This window comes from Rutidosis leptorrhynchoides, chromosome 2, assembly GCF_046630445.1.
Source record: "Rutidosis leptorrhynchoides isolate AG116_Rl617_1_P2 chromosome 2, CSIRO_AGI_Rlap_v1, whole genome shotgun sequence".
Lineage (NCBI taxonomy): Eukaryota > Viridiplantae > Streptophyta > Magnoliopsida > Asterales > Asteraceae > Rutidosis > Rutidosis leptorrhynchoides.
The window spans coordinates 677,352,244-677,372,285 of NC_092334.1; the positions used below are offsets into that span (position 1 = coordinate 677,352,244).

The 20,042-nt window shown below is 32.4% G+C and overlaps 1 protein-coding gene across 1 annotated transcript; it reads left to right on the forward strand.

Moving 5' to 3' along the window:
• Positions 1–5,414: 5,414 nt before the first annotated feature.
• Positions 5,415–19,731, forward strand: LOC139890281 (uncharacterized). The gene is made up of 4 exons (XM_071873174.1): positions 5,415–5,580; positions 18,640–18,998; positions 19,086–19,335; positions 19,406–19,731. Exons 1-4 carry the CDS (start codon positions 5,415–5,417, stop codon positions 19,729–19,731), a joined length of 1,101 nt encoding a protein of 366 aa, XP_071729275.1.
• The last annotated feature ends 311 nt before the right edge of the window (positions 19,732–20,042 follow it).

Consider the following 20,042-nt stretch of genomic DNA (forward strand, 5'->3'; position numbering starts at 1 on the left):
TAATAATAATAATAATAATGATATTGTCAAAAATAATATTTTTTTTCCTAATCATAAGATTAATAATACTAATAGTTACAAAGGTGATATTAATACTAATATTAATGAGAATGATGATAACTTGTGTTATTTTCATGATAATAATAATGTTTCTAATCATAATAATAATAATAATAATAATAAATATGCAACTGTTAGTGATATTAATAATAATATTCATGCTTGTATTTATAATCATAATAAATAAAATTTTTATCATAATACATATATTAGTAGTAATAATAATATTAGTAATTATAATACTTGTAGTTATAACATTATTTAATAATGATAATCATAATCTTAAGAATGATAATAATACTAAAATGGTAAAATCAATAATAATAAATATATAAATAATACCTATATTAATATTAATGATAATAATAATATTAATAATAATATTCCTAATACGTAATAATAACAATGTTGATAATAATAACAATAACACTAATACTTAATAACAATAACAATAATAATAATAACAACAACATTAATAATAATAATAATAATAATAATAATAATAATATTAATAATAATAATAATAATAATAATAATAATAATAATAATAATAATAATAATAATAATAATAATAATAATAATAATAATAATAGTAATTAGAAAATGAAATAGAAAAATATACCCTTTAAAGCTCCTCCTAAAAAGATTAGACCACGACGGGGCTCGAACCCGCGACCTCCCGTTAACCCAACACATACACAAACCATCAAGCCGCTGCTACATTTCTGAATAAAACCGTATTTAATTTATATTTATTCTGTTCTTCCTAATTCAACTTCTTCTTCTTCCTCTGCTAAATCGATCGACCAGGGACCAACTTATCCTCGTATTGTATTCAATTTATCATTCGATTTGAAGCAAAAACAACTCGTAAATATGACCTTTAATTAACAGAAATGAATAAAAGAAAAAAAATCATAGCTGCTTGCTGTAACCGAGAGAGAAAAAAAAATTATAAACTTAGATTATGATTTTGAAATTTAGGGGTTTTGAGACTTTGGATTCTTCATGAAATATCTTCTAATCCCTCATTAGAATACACTAGGATCCTCAATTGAATATGATTTATTACAGAGGAATCGAATTCATTCAAAGAAATCAGTTTGACTTTTTGATAACAAAATTTTGACTTCGAAATTCATCTTCGATTTGAAAAATTGGAATCTGGGATTTTACACACACATTCACGACATGTTTTAGGAAAATTCTGCATTTCTAGTTTTCTTCAATTCGTTTCGAATCAGTTCAAAGGTTGAATGGGTCGAAGATGAACACGCTAGACGAATTTGATTCAATTCTCAGCGAGTATGTTGTTGTAAAGGTGTGGTGATGACCTACGCGGTTTAGGAATCATAAAATGAATGATTTACAGAAATCAATTCGTTATGAGGAGTTTTAGACTTTGATTCCTTATTTTTGGATCAATCGTACAAGGAGTTTAAATAATATATAAAAAAAATTAAAACAGCAAGATCAGAAATAACAGGTAAAACAGATAGATATATTGTAAAGAAAAAAAAATTCATCAACCAATTAATCGGATTATTATATGATGGTGGAGCAATGTCGACATATACTCACAGGCGAATAGCAAGTGGAAGAAAAAAGAAACATTTGATCTGGATATTTAATCGATTTTTGTTTCTACATACATTATATAAAATTTATTTACTATTAATAATAAATTAATAATATTAATACTTTTAATATTAATAATAGTAAAATATTATTAATACTATTTATAACCATGATAATAATCCTAATATCTATGGTAATAATAATATTATTACTGATAATAATGAATTATATTATTTTCTAATAACTATAATAATAATGATAATTATAATTTATAATAATAATAATTCTTACTAATATTGATATTATTAATATTAATAATAATACTAATATTATTCATAATAGTTAAAATTATAACTTTACTAATATTATCATAATGTTGTTAACAATGATAACAGTGATAACTATAAAAGATTAAATATATTAAATTTCATAATATATTTTAATTAGTAATACTGATATCAATACAATATTAAGATAATAATAATATTAGTAATTGTATTATCTTACATGTATTAATCTTCATATCTATATAGTATATTTTGAAAATAATAATTTAACAAGTAGTGATATTAATATTAATGTTAGTAATATTAATGGAAATAATAATAATATTAGTATAACAATTATATTTTAAACTTGTAATACATTTGATGTAATATTTAATAGGTATGTAATATGTATGTAATATGTATATATATATATATATATATATATATATATATATATATATATATATATATATATATATATATATATATATATTACATAATATCTTTTATCAAGTATTGAATATTTTTATATATATTTCTAAATATACACCATTACTTATATATAGGTTCCATAAATATATATACATTCATAGCAACTTAATTATTCTGTTCATTAGTTTATATTTTTAATTTCAATTGAGTAAATTATATTTCATCATTTCAAATAATTATATATACCTCTATTTATATTTATATATATATATATATATATATATATATATATATATATATATATATATATATATATATATATATATATATATATGTATATGTATATGTATATACACACATATCTATTTACAATTAATGGTTCGTGAATCGTCGAGGGCAGTCGAAGGTCAATTGAATACTTAAAACAGTTCAAACTTTTTGAGACTCGACCTTACAGACTTTGCTTATCGTGTCGAATCATATAAAGATTAAATTTAAATTTGGTTGGAAATTTCCGGGTCATCACATAATTAATGCGTACCAGGTTTCAGTCTGTCAGACTGCTCCGCGAGTGCGGATCCTAGCTGCCCAAAAGTTCCGCGAGTGCTGAGGATGCAGATTCAAATGAGCTGCAGGCTCAAATTACGCAGGTTCAGCGTTTTTTTTTTACTTTGATTTAATTTTGTGATTTTAATTTTATAAAATATAACTTAAACAAAACTTATATTTTAACAATTACTTATTAGTTTTTGTAACTAAAAATAAAAACTTTTTAATTTTAAACAATTAAAAATATAGATATATAAATATATTTTTTTATGTTTTTATATTTTTGTTTTTTTTAAAATAATAACTTATATAAATATATTTTTACAAAATAACTTAAAAACTAAATATTTTTTATAGCGTTTCGCTTCGGCGTTTGAGTGTTCCCCGGCAGCGGCGCTAAAAATACTTGATGTTATGCGAGGTGTATACGAAATAGTTATATTTTTATTGCGAAATACTATTAAATACGATACAATTTTACACAAGTTATTTATTTATTTATAGAGTGGATATACCTAAACCTTGATACAACACTATAGGCAGTGTACCTAATCGTAAAGTAGTGTAGTTTTTAGTAAGTCCGGTTCATTCCGCAGGAAGCTAGCTGAGTTTAACGCTATATTTATTTTAAACTATATTTGTATCAATATAGATATATATAAGTAATATTATTATTATTATAAAAGAGGGGTTTTTACCGTTTAGTGACCGGTTTGTCGATTTTATGTCTTAAGTCACAATTAAAACCTAATGTAAAATATTAAATATAAATACAACTTAATTTAAAGCGTAAAGTAAATGACGATAAATAAAAGTGCGATAATTAAAAGTACGATAAATAAAATGACGATAAATAAAATTGCGATAATTAAAAGTACGATGAGATATAAAATAAAGGAATTATGCTTATTTAAACTTTCGTAATCATGATGTTGATGTGTTGATTTTAATTTATTACCATAGCTTAATTGTCTTTTGTCCTGGATTATTCGATATGTCCATCTGGTTTTGTACATAATAGTCCATCAGTCATAATTATAAAGTGCGATAGTCTTCGTCAAATTAATCTTATTATCCGAAGTCAAATATTCCAACTAATTGGGGATTCGAACTGTAACAAGGTCTTAATACTTTGTTTAATGAATACACCGGGTTATCGACTGCGTGTAATCCAAGGTTTTAATACTTTGTTAACAATTACACTAATTACCCTTGAATGTAATCCACCCCTGTTTTAATGAGTCCAGTGACTATTAATCCATCCCCGTGTCCGGTCAAATGAACAATAATTCGTATTTATAAATATCCCGCCCACCGTACCCGATTAAGCGTATGTGGTTATATATAGATACGTCAAATTATAACCTTTATATTAAATTAACGAGGTATCGTTTAGTTAATATAAAGCCCATTAATAGCCCATAGTCTAATTTTCACAAGTGTCGATCTTTTGTCCAAACCCCAATTATGGTACAAAGTCCAATAACCCCGTCTTTAATATTTAGCCCAACATCATGATTACTTCAATTTAAATAAGCATAATAATAATTTAGCTACGAGACATTAATTTAAAAAGGTTGTACATAACTTACAATGAGTATTAATCGCGTAGTTTTACACGGACAGAAATTTGACTTACAAACTTAAAACATTCGCCACTATAACCTTATTATTATTAAACTTTAAATTAAAATTATAATTAAAATTATATATATATTTTACGTAGATAGAAAGAAGGAAAAGGAATGATGAAATCGATCAGAATGCGCGGCATTTTATAGGCCCACTTTGAACTGTACAGCTCCGCGAGTGCGGAGGTTTTGTGCTTCACAGCTCCGCGAGTGCGGAGCTTTGGATTCCAGCTCACCATAGTGATTTAAACGTGGGCTGCTTTTAATTATAATATATATAATTAATTATATATTATATTATATTCTTGTGCATAGTTGACTTGTAATTTTTGGTTCGTTGCGTCGCGTGCTGATAGTTGGTTCATGTCTCGGTTCTGGATTTTCGAACCTCCTTGCGTACTATTTAATATCTTGTACTTTGCGTTTCACGGGTTGTACCCTTGTAATTTCTAGACGTTTCTCATCAATAATTTGAACCACTTGGATTGTACTTTGTACTTTTTAGCTTTTTGGTCGTTTGCGTCTTTAAATCATCGAATCGGTCATTTGTCTTCACCTTTTATTATTTAAACGAATATCACTCGTAAATAGAACAATTGCAACTAAAAGCTTGTCTTTCTTGAAGGATAATGCTATGACATATGTGTTCGTTTTTAGCATTATCAATCTGATTCTAGCCGACAAAAACTTTAAGATCAACTTATTGCCAGTCGAATTAGGAAGCTTTGATGTAGTTGTAGGGATGGATTGGCTAACCCCGTTGAGAGCTGCAATCATGTGTTATGATAAAACCATTAATATTCCTCTTGAGAATGGTGAAACCCTAATCATACAAGGAGAAAAGAGTGGTTCTAAACTTAATATCATCTCTTGTATAAAAACCCGTAAATACCTGATGAAGGGGTATCAAGCCATCTTAGCTAATGTTAAGAAAGTCGAACCGGAAGAGAAACGAATTGAAGATGTTCCAGTGGTTAGAGAATTTCCTGATGTTTTTCCTGAAGAACTCCCTGGTCTCCCACCTCAAAGACAAGTAAAGTTTCAAATCGATCTAACTCCCGGTGTTGCACCTATTGCAAAGGCACCCTATCGACTAGCTCCATCCGAAATGAAAGAATTATCCATCTAACTACAAGAACTCTTAGAGAAAGGATTCATTCGTCCTAGCTCATCTCCATGGGGAGCACCTGTTCTTTTTGTTAAGAAGAAAGATGGCACGTTGTGTAACATCCCGCGTTTTTCCGTTAAATTTATTTTTAACACCGTCTTTTTTTTTTTAATAATATCTTTCGCTATTTAAATTCCCAATTTCCGTTGACTAACGTTTATAATATTCTCGTTATTTAATTATAACATCACTCGTCTACTCGAGCGTTTTTAAAATATTCGTTTGGTTAAATCCCGCACCCGCTTCTAAACTCGAGGGACTAAAATTGACACGGGGCAAACTAGTTGACTAGGTCAACTAGTCCACCCCAATCACCACCATTCAATCCCTCCATCTCTCTCTCTTTCTTTCTTTTTTTCTCTCAAGAACACAAACATAATTCATCATCTAAATTCGGATCGGGAAGCAAACTTCAAAACAAATTACATATTCGTGATCCTCTCATCATCCTCTTCGATTTGGTACCAATTTCATCCATTTTGGGTAACATTTCTAAAACACTAAATTTCTCTAAATTCGTTTTATATACTTGAAATTGTGTTAGTTAGTGTCTATGGCTCGTGTGTAACATGAATATATGTTTTGTTTGCTCGATTTGTGGTTTGGAGTAACTAGTTTGAGTTTTTGAAATGGGTTTGCTTAATCCTTGATTTTGGATGAGTTAATGTTGTTAGATTGTTAAAGTGCATGTTTTAATTGTGTTACTAGTATCATTAGCCACATTTGGATGTGTAGGTTGATTAAGAAAACTTCAAAAATCCGATTAATGATTTTGTGATGTTTGACTAGGGTTTGATAGTTCTTGACATGAACTTTTGGATGCTTAAATGCCATGGAATGTTAATTGTTAGTGTTTAGTAGTAATGTATACTTCATTACCTTCAAAACGGCATATCATATGTGTGAATTGGATTCCCGGAACTCAAAATGCATTTGATGAACTTGAAACTTTGAAAATGGACTTTTATTGATCACTTGATGAGATTTCGGCTATTGTAAATGATGTTTTTGTTTGATGATATGTGGTTAGTTGTATTGCTCGTCGAAATACCTTTCCGAGGATATAAAATACATGTTTTGGTTGTTTGCGGATCATAAATGGTGAATGTTTGATGTTTGGTTCGTGCATACTTTGAAAAACTGACCAGAAATCTCTGCCCAGATGGTGGCGCGGCGCGCCCCATCCCCGCGCGGCGCGCGGATTGGCCTGGCCAGATTCTGCTCACTTTGTCACATTTCACGCGAAATGTTTGACTAGCTACCGACCTCCGATTCACATGAAACTTGTTTTAATATACTTGTATATGAATATTTAGCATAGAAAAATAGTTCGGGACCCGACCCGAACGCGTTGACTTTTTCGTTGACTTTGACCAAGTTTGACTTTTAGTCAAACTTAACCAAACTTTTATACAATCATTCTAACATGCTTTTATACTTGTTTCTTGTATGAAACTTGACAACGTGATTCACATGCTATACTTAATCGAGTCGTAACGAGCCATAGGACTAATTGAACACATTTCACCCGACCTTGTGTCGTAACCGGTTAATTGATATAACTTACTTGTTTAGGTCAAGGCTAAGCAACTTTCATGCACACGTTTACTTGTTGAAGTACTTTTATACTCGTGCACTCGAGGTGAGATCATAGTCCCACCTTTTCAACAACTTTTTATACTTTTAAATTGTGGGCTGAGAAACATATACTTTGTTACATTTTGTACTACTTGCTTTTATACTTTGAACACAAGTACAAGGAAAACAAACATTCCACAGCGAGTTAGAACAAAAATCCTCAATTCGATTATCATTAGTTACACTTGCAGGGTGTAAGCGAGAACTTATATTGTGTGGCCATACGGGTTTGACAAACCCTCATTACGGACGGTTCGCTACCGTCTACGGATGAAATATATTTTCGAGAAACAGTGTATGTTCTAACACTATTGTGATGGGGTTCTATGGAAGGAAACGTTAAGTTTTGATAATTGGGTGCTCGCGAACAATACTTTTGGAATGCAAACGATTTTGATAATCAACTATGGGAATACTAAATCTTGTGGTTCAAAAACAACGTTTACAAATACATCTATGATTTCACCAACGTTTTTCGTTGACAGTTTTCTATATGTTTCTCAGGTTCATACTTGGCTATTTGATACATGCTTCCGCGTACACTCATACTTGCTTGGGGTCAAGCATACATGCATACACTCTGATTATTTGCTTGGAGTCAAGATACACACATACATACGCTAGTGATAGCACTTTTGGATTCAAACTTTTGTTTACATACTTACGCTATTTATAGCAACTGTGTTTTTCAACTTATATTATGTCGCAAGTTATTTCATTTATACTTTATGACTTTTGTAAACTTAGACTTGTTGTCGAACGGTTTTGTAAACTAAACTTGCAAGTCTTGTACCTTTCAAATGAATGCGACATAATTTTGGTCAAACGAGTCTCATATAGGGACTACGACCAAGCAACGGGACCTAAGTTAACGGCGCCGTCAATAACGGTTTTGGTCGGGTCGTTACAAGTGGTATCAGAGCGTTGGTTGTAGGGAACTAGGACGTGCATTAGTGTGTCTAACAGAGTCGTTAGGACGCATTAGTGAGTCTAGACTACAACCGGATAGTTAGCATTTGCATTCAGACATACATTTGCTATAGATAGCACTTACTTGACTACTTGTGCATTATACTTGAATCATTTTTAGGCAAACTTTTTAATGGTACCCAACCTTCATCATACGAACTCGTATTCCGCCACTTTTTGGTAACACACGTAAATTCATGATTCATACACGTATGGATGACGATGACTTCATTAGTCACACTTGTTCGAGAACTCTGTCTCCCGGATTGTTATTTGCCACCGTTTCAACTTACTATCGGGTTCCCACTGGTGTTTCTTACTATCTACTTTTTGGTGTTACTACCATCACTACTCTAGGTGAGTATCGTCATCAACATTTATCGCTACGGTTGCGTATTACTTGTTATCATGACTCGTTACTCTTTTCATACCTAAATACAATATTGTTTGAATCGAACCGATTTGACGTGAACAATCATTTATACACTTCCCACGGGGAAACGCTTCCTTAGATTTGCAGAAATTCTTTCGATTTAATATCAGTCACGTTTGAGACGTCGTTACATTTTGTTCATTTTAGGTCTTCACGATGACACGAACTTGAATCTATGGAGTGATGTGGGAATGGAGGTATGAGTTAGCGTAATATAACGGCACTCGATCAACGTGGTTATATTACGGTAAGACATACCAAAGTTCTAGTGACGCGTGATGGTGGTTAGACTCGATCAACCTAAACACCACCATGTGCCATGTACATGACTTCATCCTTTCAGGTTTGGACATCCGAAAACTCCGAGAATATTTATAACAACCATACCGGGGACACACCTTCAATTATTGTCAAATTATATTTATGCTTCCGAATGAATTACCGATTTCATTCGACTTCAACCGTATGTCACACGGGTATACTAGCTCGTCCTCGCGCAGTCTTATTGACTAACTACAATTTACTCGTTATGCTCACATCGGGGCGGAAACTTCTCTTGCATCACCCTCGTACTTCCGGTTCAGGAGGTCCTTATTCTAAATTCTCAATGGAGAGCGACTCTTCACGTCATACAAGTATTCGCCGCGAGGGTGGATAGTCCTAACAATCGTTTTCAAAACCCGATAAGAACTTGCCCCGACGAACGTTTTTGGAAACCGATAAATCTTCCGCGACGCGAATTTTCTTGAGAAACTTGTCCTAGCTAACGTTTTCAATTCCTAGCAAACTTGTTCAATATGCCTTAGGGAAATGTACCCCATTTCGGATCGAGATCCTCGTTTCACTTCTAGATTTTGGAGTACCTTACAAAAAGCCTCGGGACCCCGTTTAGACATGAGTACCGCGTACCATCCACAACCCGACGGACCGGACAAACATACGATTTAAGTCTTGAAAACCATAATACGAATTTGTATTACCAACTTCAAATTTTCTTGAGAAACGTCTTTCCCTTTAATTAAACTCTCTTACTACAAAATTTTCATTCGAATATTGACGCCACGCCTTCGAAACCTTATATGACCGGAAACGTCATTCTCCTTTTGTCGAACCAAGTAAACGATGATCAATTCACCGGGGCCGAAGTTATTCCTGAGCAACCGAGAAAATTTATTCATAATCAGGTAAAACCCTACGCGACTCGTAATCACCAAGAGTTACGCCGATGTTAGACGTAAACATTTCAAATTCCACGTGGGAAACCGCGTCACGTTAAGAGTCGCACCTTGGAAAGGTGCAAATCCGTTTCGGGAAAACGTAGGAAGCTAAATCCGCGATATTTTGATCCTTTAAATTCTTGGGGTGTTTTGGACCCGTCGCTAGCCGTTTAGACTTTTCCGACTCATTTTGGGTCTCCGTTTATCCTACATTCGATGCATCAACTCAAAGACGTGTTTTGCGAAACGAGAACTTGTTATCTCCTTTGATGAACTCACTATCAACGATAACCCTCACTTCCTAGGAGGACCGGTTGAAACCATAAATCGTGAAGCCAAACCTTAAAACAACATATGATCCCGACCGTCAAAATTCGTTGAAATACCCTAGAACGTACTTCTCCCTCATTCGTAGAATTGGCAACACAAAATCTCGAGGAAGATTCAACAACTACCACTTCCAACTAAATTTCGGGACGAAATTTCTTTTGAGGTGTGGATAATGTAACATCCCGCGTTTTTCCGTTAAATTTATTTTTAACACCGTCTTTTTTTTTTAATAATATCTTTCGCTATTTAAATTCCCAATTTCCGTTGACTAACGTTTATAATATTCTCGTTATTTAATTATAACATCACTCGTCTACTCGAGCGTTTTTAAAATATTCGTTTGGTTAAATCCCGCACCCGCTTCTAAACTCGAGGGACTAAAATTGACACGGGGCAAACTAGTTGACTAGGTCAACTAGTCCACCCCAATCACCACCATTCAATCCCTCCATCTCTCTCTCTTTCTTTCTTTTTTTCTCTCAAGAACACAAACATAATTCATCATCTAAATTCGGATCGGGAAGCAAACTTCAAAACAAATTACATATTCGTGATCCTCTCATCATCCTCTTCGATTTGGTACCAATTTCATCCATTTTGGGTAACATTTCTAAAACACTAAATTTCTCTAAATTCGTTTTATATACTTGAAATTGTGTTAGTTAGTGTCTATGGCTCGTGTGTAACATGAATATATGTTTTGTTTGCTCGATTTGTGGTTTGGAGTAACTAGTTTGAGTTTTTGAAATGGGTTTGCTTAATCCTTGATTTTGGATGAGTTAATGTTGTTAGATTGTTAAAGTGCATGTTTTAATTGTGTTACTAGTATCATTAGCCACATTTGGATGTGTAGGTTGATTAAGAAAACTTCAAAAATCCGATTAATAATTTTGTGATGTTTGACTAGGGTTTGATAGTTCTTGACATGAACTTTTGGATGCTTAAATGCCATGGAATGTTAATTGTTAGTGTTTAGTAGTAATGTATGCTTCATTACCTTCAAAACGGCATATCATATGTGTGAATTGGATTCCCGGAACTCAAAATGCATTTGATGAACTTGAAACTTTGAAAATGGACTTTTATTGATCACTTGATGAGATTTCGGCTATTGTAAATGATGTTTTTGTTTGATGATATGTGGTTAGTTGTATTGCTCGTCGAAATACCTTTCCGAGGATATAAAATACATGTTTTGGTTGTTTGCGGATCATAAATGGTGAATGTTTGATGTTTGGTTCGTGCATACTTTGAAAAACTGACCAGAAATCTCTGCCCAGATGGTGGCGCGGCGCGCCCCATCCCCGCGCGGCGCGCGGATTGGCCTGGCCAGATTCTGCTCACTTTGTCACATTTCACGCGAAATGTTTGACTAGCTACCGACCTCCGATTCACATGAAACTTGTTTTAATATACTTGTATATGAATATTTAGCATAGAAAAATAGTTCGGGACCCGACCCGAACGCGTTGACTTTTTCGTTGACTTTGACCAAGTTTGACTTTTAGTCAAACTTAACCAAACTTTTATACAATCATTCTAACATGCTTTTATACTTGTTTCTTGTATGAAACTTGACAACGTGATTCACATGCTATACTTAATCGAGTCGTAACGAGCCATAGGACTAATTGAACACATTTCACCCGACCTTGTGTCGTAACCGGTTAATTGATATAACTTACTTGTTTAGGTCAAGGCTAAGCAACTTTCATGCACACGTTTACTTGTTGAAGTACTTTTATACTCGTGCACTCGAGGTGAGATCATAGTCCCACCTTTTCAACAACTTTTTATACTTTTAAATTGTGGGCTGAGAAACATATACTTTGTTACATTTTGTACTACTTGCTTTTATACTTTGAACACAAGTACAAGGAAAACAAACATTCCACAGCGAGTTAGAACAAAAATCCTCAATTCGATTATCATTAGTTACACTTGCAGGGTGTAAGCGAGAACTTATATTGTGTGGCCATACGGGTTTGACAAACCCTCATTACGGACGGTTCGCTACCGTCTACGGATGAAATATATTTTCGAGAAACAGTGTATGTTCTAACACTATTGTGATGGGGTTCTATGGAAGGAAACGTTAAGTTTTGATAATTGGGTGCTCGCGAACAATACTTTTGGAATGCAAACGATTTTGATAATCAACTATGGGAATACTAAATCTTGTGGTTCAAAAACAACGTTTACAAATACATCTATGATTTCACCAACGTTTTTCGTTGACAGTTTTCTATATGTTTCTCAGGTTCATACTTGGCTATTTGATACATGCTTCCGCGTACACTCATACTTGCTTGGGGTCAAGCATACATGCATACACTCTGATTATTTGCTTGGAGTCAAGATACACACATACATACGCTAGTGATAGCACTTTTGGATTCAAACTTTTGTTTACATACTTACGCTATTTATAGCAACTGTGTTTTTCAACTTATATTATGTCGCAAGTTATTTCATTTATACTTTATGACTTTTGTAAACTTAGACTTGTTGTCGAACGGTTTTGTAAACTAAACTTGCAAGTCTTGTACCTTTCAAATGAATGCGACATAATTTTGGTCAAACGAGTCTCATATAGGGAATACGACCACGCAACGGGACCTAAGTTAACGGCGCCGTCAATAACGGTTTTGGTCGGGTCGTTACACGTTGAGAATGTGTATTGATTACCGAGAACTCAACAAGTTAACTATCAAGAACCGTTATCCACTTTCACGTATTGATGACCTATTTGACCAACTGCAAGGGTCAAGTATCTATTCGAAGATTGATCTTAGGTCAGGGTATCATCAGTTGAGAGTCAAGGAAACTGATGTTCCCAAGACTGCCTTTTGAACTCGTTACGGACATTACGAATTTCTTGTTATGCCTTTTGGTTTAACAAACGCACCTGCTGTATTCATGGATCTTATGAAACGTGTATTCAAACCTTATCTTGACAAATTCGTGATTGTTTTCATCGACGATATCTTAATCTATTCCAAGAACGAGCAAGAGCATGAGCGACATTTATGTTTGATCTTAGAGTTGCTAAAGAATGAACAACTGTATGCCAAGTTCTCCAAGTGTGAATTCTGGTTACGAACAGTTCAATTTCTCGGACATGTGGTTAATAGTGAAGGAATACATGTCGATCCAGCAAAAATCACTGCTATTCAGAACTGGGAAGTGCCTAAGAATGCGAAGCATATTCGCCAATTTTTGGGACTTGCTGGTTATTACCGAAGATTTATCAAAGGATTTTCTATTCTGGCGAAACCTCTTACTAACTTAACTCACAAAGGGAAGAAGTTTGAATGGTCTGAAGAACAAGAATCTGCGTTTAAAATTTTAAAGGAGAAATTAACCACAGCCCCGATTCTATCTTTACCTGAAGGAAACGAGGATTTCATAGTTTATTGTGATGCCTCGAATCAAGGTTTCGGTTGTGTATTGATGCAACGTCAAAAAGTTATTGCATACGCATCTAGACAACTTAAGAAACATGAGAAGAATTATACCACACATGACCTGGAGTTAGGAGCTGTGGTATTCGCTTTGAAGATATGTAGACATTACCTTTACGGAATTAAATTCACGGTGTTTACCGATCATAAAAGTCTTCAACATATCTTGAATCAGAAATAACTAAACATGAGGCAACGGTGATGGGTTGAACTACTAAACGACTATGATTGTGAGCTTAAGTACCATCCCGATAAGGGAAATGTTGTTGCCGATGCTCTCATTCGAAAGGAACGTAATAAACCTATTCGAGTCCTAGCTTTGAACATGGTTATTCAGACTAATCTTACAACTCGAATCCGCGAAGCACAACTTGAAGCATTGAAAGAATAAAATGTCCAACTCGAGGGACTAAAAGGTCTTGAAAAGCAACTTGAACTCAAGGGAAACGGAACACGGTATTTTAATAACCGAATCTGGGTCCCAACCTTTGGAAATCTTTGAGAACTAGTCTTGGATGAAGCACATAAGACTAGGTATTCTATTCACCCAGGCTCTAGTAAAATGTATCATGATGTGAAAGAGTTTTATTGGTGGCCTAATCTGAAATTTGATATTTCTGAATATGTGAGAAAGTGTCTTACTTGTTTGAAAGTTATGGCCGAGCATCAAAAGCCGTCTGGTTTACTTCAACCGCCAGATATTCTGCAGTGGAAGTGGGAATGTATCACTATGGACTTTATTACTAAATTGCCCAAGACTTTTAGTGGCAATGATACTATTTGGGTCATAGTGGATCGCCTTACTAAATCTGCACACTTTTTACCGATCAAGGAAACCGATAAGATGGAGAAATTGTCACAAATTTACATCAAAGAGATTGTCTAACGACATGGAGTCCCTATTTCTATCATTTCTGATCGCGATAGTCGATTCACTTCTAGATTCTGGAAAACTTTACAATCTGCTCTTGGAACTCAACTCAACATGAGTACCACTTATCATCCGCAAACTGATGGCCAAACTGAACGAACCATTCAAACATTTGAACATATGCTTCGTGCTTGTGTTATCGACTTTGGCAAAGGTTGGGACAGACATCTGCCCTTGGCTGAATTCTCTTACAACAACAGTTACCACTCAAGTATTAAGGTTGCAACTTTTGAAGGCTTATACGAACGGAAATGTAGATCACCCCTATGTTGGGATGAACTAGAGGACATACAGTTAACTGGTCCTGAAATCATAAATGAAACTACCAAAAAGATCGTACAGATTAAGAAATGATTGGAAACTTCCCGCAGCTGACTGAAGAGCTATGCTGATAAACGTCGAAAGGATTTGGAATTCCAAGTTGGTGATAAAGTCATGTTGAAAGTATTCCCTTGGCAAGGGGTCATTCGTTTTGGTAAACGAAGCAAACTAAGTCCGCGTTTTGTTGGACCTTTCAAGATTACTGAGAGAATTGGTCCCGTGGCATATCGATTAGAACTACCTGCTGAGCTTAGTAGTGTACACGACGTATTTCACATCTCGAACCTGAAAAAGTGCCATGCTGATGAAACACTTGTTATTCCTTTGGATGATCTCCGCATTGATGATAAAATGCACTTCATCGAAGAACCTATAGAAGTTATGGATCAAGAGATTAAACGCTTGAAACAAAGCAACATTCCCATTGTTAAGATCCATTGGAATTCACGACGTGGCCCTGAGTATACCTGGGAACGTAAAGACCAAATGAAATGGAAATATCCCCACCTCTTCTCAACCGCCGATGCATCCAAGAAGTCTACTTGAAACTTCGGGACGAAGTTTTCTTTAACGAGGAGGTACTATAACAACCCTCACATTTTCATACTTGAATTGACTAATTTGCCTATAGGGTTGTTATCCATACGCAATATATAATTAAATTCGACGTTGATTAAATATTTATTTTTAGTCGACACGTTTTGTTAACTAAAGTTTATATATATTATGTAAAATAACTTTAGTTAATATTAACGTTAATGAGTACTATATATATATAACTATATGTAACATAATTATTAATTAAATGATAAGTTATTTTAATTAGTATTTATATTTATATTTGTAGCTAATAAAAAAAAGTAAGATTTTTTAATACAATTCAAGCCCATAAAATTTGACTAATACTTTTCTTGATTTTTTTTTTCAAAAACAATCTTATCAAAAACATTTTCCACATTTTTGTCAAAATTGGCATCCTTGAAATTTTTATTTTATTTTATTTTTCCTTTTCCACCTACCATTTTTATCTATAAATACCAACCTAAAACTCATATATTTTTCACACAACCCCTAAATCTTTCTCTCTAAATTTTGAAGAAATTTGAGGTACTTTCTTTTCCTTCTTTTTATTTCATTTTTTTTTCTTTCGGTTTACATAAAATAATATATAAATCGAATTAAATAGTTATAAATCATTAAAATTAGTAAAAATAATTTTTGTAGATTCTATTAATCACATATAAGTTATTAAAGTCGAAATATTAATTTATATGTTGTGCTATATATTTATTTTTTATTTTTTTGTTTTGGTTAGTAAATATATACTATAAATCAATAAAAATTAGTATATGTACTTAAAAACTGGAAAAAATATTTTCATAACTTTAAATTAAAATAAAAAGAATATTAGAATTGAAATCAAAATTTATTTACTATTTTATATATATTTTCTATATTTTAATCAAAACCGCTATATATATATATATATATATATATATATATATATATATATATATATATATATATAAAATAGATATAAATGATATAAAATATTAAGATCAGTAAGGATTATATATATATATATATATATATATATATATATATATAAAATAGATATAAATGATATAAAATATTAAGATCAGTAAGGATTGTATAAAAATTAGTTGGAACTGTTAAGGAACATGTGAAAATGATTTTTAGAATTTTTGGAATATTATTTATATTTAATTATGAATTACTTATTAATTAAACATAAAAACTATGTAAAATTCGTAATAAAATATTAAACTGGACCAAAAATATTTATAAATTTTTTTATGAGATTATTACACTAGTATAAGACTGCAAAAATTATAAAAATAATTACTTGGGTCGAATTGGTAATTATTATATAATTAAACTCTATTATTATGTAATTCAAAGGTAAATTAAGAATAAATATAAAATAATAAAAAAATATTTTTTTTATATTTTTTTACAAGTTATCAGACTGATAGAAACTTATAAAAATTATAAAAATAATTGTTTGGGTTTATTTAGTAATTATGTAGAATTAAACTTGTTTTGTGAATAAAATAAGGGTAAAAACAAAAATAAATACAAAAATATAATAAAAATGTTTTCTTAAATTTTTCTACTAATCTATATGATTAACTAAGACTATAAAAATTATGTATATAATTTTTAGATATTTGATTAATTATTTAGACATTTTTGGATAATGTTCGATTAATAAAACACTATTATTTTTGAAGTAATTTAGGTATTTATTTAAAGGTAATTATATTTAATATATATAAGACATACTAAGGTATAATAACTAAATATTAAATAATATTTAGGTTATGTTATCATTATTAAGTACATTAATAATTTGTTGTGTGTATACACCTATAACGCGAAGGTTATAATTAAAGATAGCGTACAAAGACTACAAACATCACTGCTACTTGTGGCCTAGGGTGATCCTTGTTACCATTATGGAACGCTTGTGAATCTCGAATGCCAAGACTTAGATTCTGGTCAAGAGATCCTGGGTCGCTCGGTAACAATAGATCATTCGAGTGACTTGCATGTTAGCAATGAAGTTTAGGCGAGATTGTACAACATCTTTGTTGAGGATTATAACCCGAACATTCTTAAACTAGAAGCTTACTATAAATGGAAGCTTTCCATAAATAGTAGGTTTTCAAAAATAGAAACTTTTGAGAAATAGGAACTTTTCTCGAAAACCGTCACTGTTAATATAGTTGCTATATTAATAAACAAACTTTATGTCTGTTAGACATTAACTAATCAAAGATTATATCTCTAGGTTAAGATCTTTGATCACTTACTCTATTCATTCTTCTTTGTGTGGAATAACTTACTTGCTACTAAGGTGAACTTCATAGCCCCACTTTTTACTGTTTTATAACTGTTTTATAACTTTTGGGGTGAGACACATGCTTGCTTTATAACTGTTTTACGCTTAGACACAAGTACTAAATTGTTAACTATATTGTCATGCTTTGATTCATGCTAAATCCCTACCGTAATATCGTTAATTGCAACGTTTAAATGCAAACTTAATTATTGTGAGTAGGCCTATTGAGAGTAATGTCTCTAACCATTCGACAGTTGGTCTTTGGTTACATAATAATGATTCCACAACACTGACAGTACAAGGTGTCATAGGGTAAATTGTTTAGTAGCGATATTACAAACTGCAACAACACTTTTTAGATTGATATATCTATATTGATCAATTTTAAACTAAATCTTATGGTCTAAAACTTTGGATATTATTTATAAACCTATGAATTTCACTCAACCTTTTTGGTTGACACTTTAAGCATGTTTTATCTCAGGTGATGATTGAGTTAGCTGCTACTTGCTACTAGATGATTGATGTATGCTTTGCTGCTTGCATGGAATCCATCATTTATATTTATCATTTTGTTTAGACATTTCCCATTTACTGAACTCTTATGATGTAAAACTTTGAATAATGCTTTCGCTGTTTATTTAATAAATAAAACGTCTCATTTAGAGTCGTTCTCGCTTATACACTTGTGTTATGATATTAGTTAGTCACAGTTACCCCCGGTCCCATTTAGGGGGTGTAACAATTATGCTGAACAATATGCTCACTTAAGGGAATATTTAGTGGAACTTAAAAAAGCTAATCCGGGTACAACTTTCAAGGTTGGAACAGAAGCATGTGATGAAGATGCAACAAGTATGATCTTTAAAAGAGTTTATATATATTTAGGACCATTGAAAAGTGGCTTTCAAGCTTTAGGCAGGGATTTGCTTGGTTTAGATGGGCCTTTTGTGAAAGAGCCAGCTAGAGGTCAACTACTCACTGTTGTTGGTGTTGACTCAAACAATGGGATATATCATGTGGCTTATGCAATTGTTGAGAAAGAAACATACAATTCTTGGTTATGGTTCTCGAATAATTTAGGTGAAGATTTGGATCTAAATGAAAGATCAAACTTTACATTCATAAGTGATAGACAAAAGGTATTATACCTTTAATTATTTCATAATTTATTATTAGTATAGATTTTATATTGTTGATTATTAAATTAACTTCAATTTAAATTACAGGGTTTGTTACCAGCAATTGAAAGGTTGTACCCGTTTGCTAAACATAGATACTGTTTGAGGCACATACATGAAAACATGAAGAAAAATTATAGTGGTGTTGCCTATAAACAAATGCTATGGAAATGTGCAACAACAACAACAGTGCCACATTTTAAACAAGAAATGCAGAAATTGAAGGATTTTAGTGAAGGCTGTCACAAATTCTTAGCTGACATCCAACCTCATCATTGGGCAAGAAGTCACTTTTCAGGTATGTATATTGTTAAATCTCAACCTCTGAATACATTATCCTAATTACAACTTTTATATTTTTAAAACAGGTAAGACAATGACAGATGTACTTTTGAACAATATGTGTGAAGTTCTAAACAGGTGGTTAGTTGATGCAAGAGATAAGCCTATCATAACTGCTTTAGAGTATATTAGGGAGTACTTGATGAAAAGGATTGTGACCGTCAATAATATGATATCCAAATCTGATGGTCCTTTAACCCCTGGAGCAACTAAAGTTTTTGATGGTATCAAGAAGCAAGCTGAAAAATACACTGTGATGTGGAATGGTGATCAATTGTACCAAGTTAGCGGCCCACACAATGATCAATGTGTTGTTGATATGAATGCAAAAGTGTGTGCTTGTAGAAAGTGAGAAATCACTGCAATGCCATGTAAACATGCAGTAGCTGCATTGTACCACATGGCTGCATTTGGTGCACGTGTTGGTCACCTAGAAAGTTGGGTTCATCGTGTACATTGGTTAGAAACTTGGAGGAACACTTACAATTTCAAGATTAATCCTTTGAATAGTATGCATCTGTGGGGTAAATCATCGGTGACTAGTAAACTACTTCCACCTTTAGTTGTGGCTACAGCTGGTAGGCCAAAAAAGAATAGGAGAAAAGCCCTAGATGAACAGGCAAGCATGAATTCATGTGGTAAGTTGTCCAGACAAGGTAAAAT

Coding starts and splice junctions, on each gene's coding strand:
- LOC139890281 (XM_071873174.1), top strand. CDS start 5,415: ATGAAGGGGTATCAAGCCATCTTAGCTAATGTTAAGAAAGTCGAACCG. Junction 5,581..18,639: donor TCAAATCGATCTAACTCCCG/GTGTTGCACCTA, acceptor GGGAATATTTAG/TGGAACTTAAAAAAGCTAAT. Junction 19,336..19,405: donor GGCAAGAAGTCACTTTTCAG/GTATGTATATTG, acceptor TTTTTAAAACAG/GTAAGACAATGACAGATGTA.